The sequence below is a fragment of the Limulus polyphemus genome, unplaced genomic scaffold, assembly GCF_000517525.1.
Source record: "Limulus polyphemus unplaced genomic scaffold, Limulus_polyphemus-2.1.2 Scaffold2921, whole genome shotgun sequence".
NCBI classification, from domain to species: domain Eukaryota; kingdom Metazoa; phylum Arthropoda; class Merostomata; order Xiphosura; family Limulidae; genus Limulus; species Limulus polyphemus.
The window spans coordinates 114,274-122,638 of NW_013668531.1; the positions used below are offsets into that span (position 1 = coordinate 114,274).

The 8,365-nt window shown below is 33.4% G+C and overlaps 1 protein-coding gene across 1 annotated transcript in view; it reads right to left on the reverse strand.

Annotated features, from left to right (window-relative positions):
• The window catches only part of LOC106468224 (nucleolar protein 4-like), an 85,724-nt gene that overhangs the window by 48,855 nt on the left and 28,504 nt on the right, over positions 1 to 8,365 (reverse strand). The window contains exon 7 of the mRNA XM_022396554.1: positions 7,547 to 7,660. Within this exon, the coding sequence (XP_022252262.1) occupies positions 7,547 to 7,660 (114 nt within the window). The remainder of the gene's footprint in view (positions 1 to 7,546; positions 7,661 to 8,365) is intronic.

Sequence of the window (8,365 nt, forward strand, 5' to 3'; positions counted from 1 at the left end):
GCTGATACAATACCAATCTCTGATGTTTTACATACAATGCTAAACATTATAAACATTGCTGATACAATACCAATCTTTGATGTTTTACATACAATGCTAAACATTATAAACATTGTTGATACAATACCAATCGTTGATGTTTTTACACACAATGCTAAACATTATAAACATTGTTGATACAATACCAATCTCTGATGTTTTTACACACAATGCTAAACATTATAAACATTGTTGATACAATACCAATCTTTGATGTTTTTACACACAATGCTAAACATTATAAACATTGTTGATAAAATACCAATATCCAATGTTTTTACACACAATGCTAAACATTATAACAATAAAAATAAGTTTCTTGCAATAGGCAGCTAAGTTCTATATGAAAAATATTATAGTGGAATAGATTCAATTCCACTCATGGACTATGAACCCGATTTTACCAATGGTAAGTTACTAAAGCACTCGAGTTTTGGGTCTTATTTTAAGTCTAGATTCAAAGTTTGTAATGACTGTTATGTAAATTCATTAGTTTAAAAAATTTAAGCTATAACAATATATATTGAATCACAAATTAGAATGTTTCAACAAATAAATATGGTTACTTGAATTACAGTGAAAACAGTTCAGCCATGATGAAAGAATTAACATAACAAATCATTAAAAAATAAAGTAGATTTCAAAAGTTCCCAGAAACTTGAGTGCTTTCAAGCAGTCAACTATTCAAAGCAGTAGTTGCTGTGTCTTTTGAAATCTACTCAGTCAGAATACTTCTTAGTTTTAAAACTATTTGATCTATCACCATGTACAATAATATTAACGGCTTTAAAATAACCTGAGTAACCTAACTCAAGTCTGTTATCTACTCAATTAAAGATACCTTCTTTTCTAGTTTTAAAAAATTCTGTTAACACAAAGGCCTCTGCTTTTTTCTAGGCTATCTGTAAGTATTTATGATATTTTACTTTCTGAAAACATTTTTGAGTGAGTCAGTACTGGTACTGCTGACCTGGTACTGCAAACCCTAGTTACCAGCTGTAGCTGTTCATAGAAGCCAGATTTTAAACATTGAAAGCACTGTAAACAAAAATTACTGCCAGTACTCAAGCATCTCTAATCATATGACTTGAGCAGTTAGAAATTCAACTATTCTTCCCAGTGTGTTCTCATGGGAAATCTTTTTCCACATGAAACCAAATTGTCAATTATCTGTAAGCCCTCGTGGTATGATGACTATGGCAATGAATCAGTTGAAATCTAGGCTTTCTATTGGTTATAAATTTAATGGGAGTCAACCTCAGAAAAATCTATTAGCAAATTGTAAATTAGAGCATGTCAGAAGTAGCTGTGGAAAGTGGTTTCTGAATTTTTATTGATTGCTCTTTAGCCCTATAAGATTGAAGAATATAAAAATATAGCTTCAGAATATTGATTACGAATTGATAAAGAACATTTCCTAGTTTTCTAGGGGTAGACAAAAAAATCTAGAAGAAGAGATGGCTCAAGAACAAATATCCAAATTTAAATATCTCCTTATACAGTTAAGAACTTAAAACTTGTATAATATTAAAATTTGATTTATTATCTATGGTTTGATGTCAAGTTTGTTCATATACTATGATAATTAAGTAGTTTAATTAGTTTTTGAATGTAACTCACTAAAATGTCGTGACATGCGCAGTTTGATCTGCCCGCATACTGAGGTATAATCTTGCACGCACCTACCTAACATGCAGTCAGTCACATAGGCACATTCACATTCTCTTCCAGAGTGTGACAGTCACCTGCTTCCCATATTTCATGCTATCGCCAATCTTCACTGTGACATTCACTTATCGACTAAGGTATGAACTAAAAACTACCACATCAAACATTTATAATTCTGTGAAAAGCGAAGCTCAAATACCAGAGGAGGCATTCAGTCAAAGCTCTGAAGATAGGACATGTGATAACAAATATTATTCTTAACTTATGATATACTATACACCAGTACCGAATAACACTGGTACCTGTACCAGTACTTGTACAAACTGGAAACCCTGGTAGTAATTAGTGTCAAAACTAGTTCCTTTCTACTGGAGCAAGTCGAAGCAAATAGTTTGCATGAAAAACTGAATTGTCAGTAAAGCTTTTTGGATAATTTCTACCTATTAATAAATTTATAAGTTTAATAACCTTTCTTAGTTATTAACTACTGAAACCAAATTCCTTTAGCCAAATGTTGTGGTACGTTTCTTTTAACATGTCTTGAGTGGTACCTATTAAAACCTAAATAACCATGAGAATTGCCCATGTTATAAAAACTATCAGTTTTAGTACCACCATTTCATTTTTATTTACCATGATATCTAAATATTTCCATTCTTGATCATTCTAATTACTTGTAAAAACATGCATTCTTGTCTAAACTCTTCAAAATTTCTTTTAAATCCTTTAAATCAAGTTCTTTAATTTTCAAAATAAAACAGTCATCCAGGTAACAATATCAATGTTTTGACACATACTAATTTATTTAAATTTCAAAATTATTCTGGACTTTTAATGTGGTTGTATGTGGTTCTATTATAAAGAAAAATATTACTCATGAAAATCCACTTATACAAGAAGTTTCTTGAGGATATCCAAGCCATCTGTAACATGACCAAGTTCAAAGTTCATCAAAAAAATACTCAGTAGATGAGAGGGACATTTCTGTCCAGCTACAAGTGGTCCACATTTTAAATGATTGTTTGTTTGTTTGTAATTAAGCACAAAGCTACACAATGGGCTATCTGTGCTCTGCCCACCACTAGTATCGAAACCCGGATTATAGCGCTGTAAGTCAGCACACATACCGCTGTGCCACTGGGAGGCATTTTAAATTAGGGGGATTTTTAATCTGCAGGGAGGAACATTCACAATTTTCACTGATGATTCCTTTACATTTGTGAACTTTCCAGAGGATGTAAAAATACCTCATACTGGGATTCCTTAAAAAGGATATAACATAACATAATGTTTTAGGGCAACATAGGACCTATTGGTCCATCTCAGCTGTTCCATCCTCTAAACTAAATTAAAAAATAAAATAAAAAATTTTAAAGCCAGCCCTTTTCATTCATATACTTATCAAGCTTTTTCTTAAACTCACTTAAATTTACTGCCCCTACATCTGAAGGCAACCCATTCCAGAGGCCAACCAACCTGTTAGAAAAATAAAACTGTCTTAGCTGAAGATGACTCCTACCTTACCAAAATTTATATTTGTGTCCTCTAGTCCTACTATTCTCCCTGTTAAATATGAAAAATGATGATACATCAACACTATCAATTCCCTTTAATATTTTAAACACCTCAATCAGAAACCCCCTAACTCTTCTTTTTTCAAGAGAAAACAATTTGAGAGATTTCAGCCTCTCGTCATATGACAACCTTTCCATCTCAGGCACCATTCTAGTAATCCTTCTTTGAACCCTTTCCAACAATTCAATGTCTTTCCTAAGGTAAGGAGCCCAAGACTAAACACAATATTCCAAATGTGGCCTCACCAGTGACCTATATAACCTCTTTAGGCTTGTATTCAATATTTCTATAGATGCAACCTAAAATCCTATTTTCCCTACCACTAGCAACAATCATTAAGTGAGAAGTTTCCATGAAATATGTGCAATGAACGTGTTCATGTTAGTAGTAATATTTCAAACAAATAGTGAGAAGTGTCCATGAAAACTAAACAGTGAAAGGGTTATTAGTTATGTTTTAACCAAAAAGTAAGAAGTGACATTAATTCTCAACAGTGAAAGTGCCTAATGTTAGTGGTTATATTTCATTCCTAAAGTGAGGTGTGTCCAGGAAAACTAAACAGCGAAAGTGTCTAGGGTTATTAGCTATATTTTAACCAATAAGTGAGAAGTGTATAAATTATCAACAATGAAAGTGCCTAGGGTTGGTAGTCCTATTTCAATCAAAAAAGTGTGAAGTGGTCATGAAATATTAACAATGAAAGTGTTCAGACTAGTATTTATATTTCAACCCAAAAGTGAGAAGTGACCATGAAGTTGCACCATTAAAAATTTCCGGGTTAATTATTAAGTTTCAATCAAAATAATGGTTAGTGTTTATGATAAGTCAACACGCAGATTTTCCAGAGATGTGGCAATTCAACCATAAATGACAGGTGTTATTTTCAAGCTTTCAAATTTGAAAGGTACTTAGTGTATTTATGATAACATTTAATCTTAAAATGCTTCAAGTGAACATGTCACCTCAACCATAAAAGTGCCTAGAGTTTGCGTATTTCAATAACAAAAAAAGGAGCCGGAGTTTATAACATTTACAAAGATTAGTAAAAATTGTTAATATAAAAAAGGGGGAATATGGATCATCAAAAAAAAGCCTACAACTAGGGATTCTAAAAAAAGTTTAACAAACAAGGCTGGAAGTAGTGTCTACGTTATTATCTCAAGCTACAAATCCCTATATTGACTCCATGTCTCCAGTGAAACACCGGATTTTTTGATAGAGGAAAGTGTAGGACTTAGAAAATTTCACAATGCAACGAAATTAAGGAGGTCGAATTAAGTTTAAAACTATTCTCTTGAGTTTTTTGTAAAATTCCTGTGCAATCCCACACTACAGTAGATATCACCTGCAATAATTTTATAGTGAAATCATAATAGGAATTTGTAGCTTGAGCAAACTGTCAGCAATATATCTCCATCCTTGTTTGCTTACTTCTGTGATCCTTATTTGTAGATTTTAAATTCTCAATTTTTAATTATATTGTATGTTGGCTTTGTTAATACACAGAAATGGGCAAATATATACCTAGAATAAGACCCAACTCCCACTAAGTGCATATAACGTTTTACTAGTAGAAAAGCAGCCTCTTCAAATAAAACAAATACTAATAAAACATCACTTAAAATAAACCTTCGTGTCTTTTAAAGTAATTATTTACTGAGCCAGGTAGTTTTGTGCCTGAGGTTTCGTGTAAACACGCGTTAATATGCGTCGAGTACAAATGAAGCCTCTTATAACAATATCGCACCTATTATGTGTTTATAACCACGTAAATCAACTTTCAGTGAAAAATAATCAACTTTAAATAGGTCATCGACATTCGCAGCGTTTAATGTAGTATATCTGTCTACGTTTTGGTGCAAAATACTCAGCCAATTTTGCTATAGGCTTGTGAAACAATATTGATAATAATAATATGAACAAGTGGACAAACTTTGGTTTTGTTTAACATCGTGAAATCACTTATTTTGCTTATTATCAATGATTGGGTGGTCTTAACCATTGAAAAAGAAGTTTTTCAGTATTGTTTCAAGAATAAGTTTGCTTTTTAAGGTGGTTTTTGCCCAAATATTCAATTAGAGTTTTGAGCAAATTTCAATGCGATACCTATTATGAACCGCTGTCGTGGTTCATGATACAATGAACAAAGTGTGTAGCGTTCATGGATTACTTTGAGTCATGACAAAAGTTTACTTAAAAGTATAAAATCAACGTCATTTGACACGTTCTTTTCAATTTTATTTTCAAATAACATACAACGTTTTGTTGTTTTCTTATTGCAAAGCTAAACAATGGGCTATCTGCACTCTGTTCACTGCGGGGAATCGAACTTCAGATTTCAGCATTGTAAGACTGTAAACTTAACGCTAACCCAATGGGAGGCACAACGTTCTGATTCTTTAAAACTTAGTTCTGATGTAATTTAAAACCTCATTCTTTCCAGTTATATTTTCTGGCAGCAAATCGGATAAGGCTAGGTGCAGCCGAGCTCTAGAACTCGACTCTCAGTGGACATAGATCAGTAATGTTAGGTGCATTTCGAGTGAAAATTTGACTTTGTTTGTGTGTTTTGTTTGTTTAACGTAAAGCCTAGGATTTTTGAGAGTTTTCCCAGTGTACTGGATTTTGTGACATAGTAACAGTTCTACCTTCAGCTTGCTTTTCTTGAAAGATCTAGAGTGAGTAGATTTTGTAAACTTTAATTTATATTTTGTAAGGTGAATCGTGTGTTTCAATTGGAGAGATGTTTAAGCATTTTGATTTACTTTAACGTTGAGATAACAGTGGAACTTTTGTTTATATATGTACTTAGTTTTGATTTAAACGTAATTTTAGTAGTTTTTACTTTAAATCTTAAGTTGGCGTTCCTCTTATTATAAGTTCAGGATTTATCTTAACTTAGAGGAATGACACATTGAAGTGAATCCCTTTCTTTGTGGTATTGTATGGTAACTGAACTATGGTTTTATCAAGAAACATTTTTTTGTTTATGAACTTGGAAACTAGTGGTGTCTGTATTGTTCTCAACAACACGGAAGTATGATCAGGAGAGCATTTTTCTCCATATTCTGGTATTCTTCGAACCTCTAGTTAGCAGGCCTAACTGACTGCTCTTAGAGAAAAATTGTTTTACGAGGAATACCACTTATATGTATATATACAGTGGAAAATTTTGCCATAACATAGATTGCTGTTTGATTAGGTTTTCAAATTTCAGAAAAAGAGCCTCAAGTTTTCTCTTTCCTACAGAGGGTTGAGTATGTTGTATTAAAACGATTTTGAAAAAGCAAATCACCGAGTCACATGGCAATCCTAGTCAATATAAAGTCTTGGTGGAAAGGAATGTATCAGAACTACATTTTGACATTGTTTGGTATTTCGTATATAGTGTGATGCTACCGAGAATATATCGATTGTAACAGCCTTTTTCAATGCAAGATATTCATACACTCAGATCATAAAGATGTATTCAGATCGAGGATTTAGAATTTCCAAGATGAGGGTGTTGCTTATGCTTAATGCCATTGGAAAACAAAGGAATATGGATCAACTTGGTAACCCAGAATAATCCAGAAAACAATTGCCATACCCCAACAGTGGTAAGCAGCCTGTGGCGTCTTGTAACAGGTAAGAATTCACGAACACAAAGGTCAGAGGAAAAAAACCGTCAACGTGTCCCAGACAACAGTGTGGAACATAATCAATAGGTATCTTTATCTGGAAAAGTGACGTAAGTCACTTGTACACAGGTTGCTTCCACGACAACTCCATTCAACTATCATACCTCGAAGAGATGTAGAATGAAATGGTTATTCATGATATTTCATACGAACTCACACTGGTCAAGTTATTGAATGCAGCAGCTATTGATTTATGTACGATCAGACTGTCGAAATGGTACTGGGAAACGGTCTTCCTCCTATTGTAAATAGTCTAAGGAAAGCAACAGAGAGGAGGGGTGTGCTTTGGACATGACACCCTTATGATGGAGCCTTTTGTATTGCAAACCAAGTTGCAGAGTTATTGTCAAGTTGAACGGTCATCAGATAGAACATCACCAGATGTGGCCACATAGATTGTGATGACATGATGAGTCTCGAAAATCGTTCTAATATAACGTAATCAACCTATATAATATATCTTAACAAGTGACATACGTTCATGATTTTTAGATTTACATAAAAGTATCATTTTTAACATGTACGACGAGTTTTGGGAATTAGGGGATATTTCCAATAATTTTAAGATAGATAAGGAGACTAACTGGTATAGGCTTTAATCCTAGTCTCATTCTCTTGGCATTTTGGCTCTCATTTTCACAGGCAGTTGATAAGATTTGTTCGGCCATAGGTGATGACAGGTGTGGAGCCGATCGTCCCTATATAGAGATCAAAAACACGTTTTACAATACTTAACCTTATTAATACAAAATTAACCTAGGAATAAAGATAAACCCACTTAGCAACAGTAACATACTTTAGGATGAACAATAGCTTGATTTAACAACATCAAGGTACCTTAGAAACAACAGCATATCTCAGCAGTAAGAAGTAACTGCACTATTAGCAACTCCCTTAGCAACAGTAATTTATTTTAGGATGAACAATAGCCTGATTTAACAACATCAAGGTACCTTAGAAATAACAGGATATCTTAGCAACAGTAACCTATTTTAGGATCAAGAGTATACTGTTTTAACAACATCTAGGTACCTCAGCAATAACAGTATATCTTAGCATTAAGAAATAACTCCACCATTACAACATAATCTAGGAAGAGAAAAAAAAAATCCTTTAGCAACAACAACAACCTGCATGGTAACATAGTACAACAGCTTAACTTAGCAGCATCAGAGTGCCATAGTAACAACCGCATATTTTTTAACTACTAAACAAATAGTAATAAGAATGTATATTTTACTTGCGGAATAATAAAAAAAAAAATGCAAAAGCAAAATTAAACAACCGTCTTAAATCTTAATGGTGGGCCCGGCATGGCCAGGTGGATAAGGCGCTCGACTCGCAATCTGAGGGTCGCGGGTTCGAATCCCCGTCCCACCAAACATGCTCGCCCTTTTAGCCGT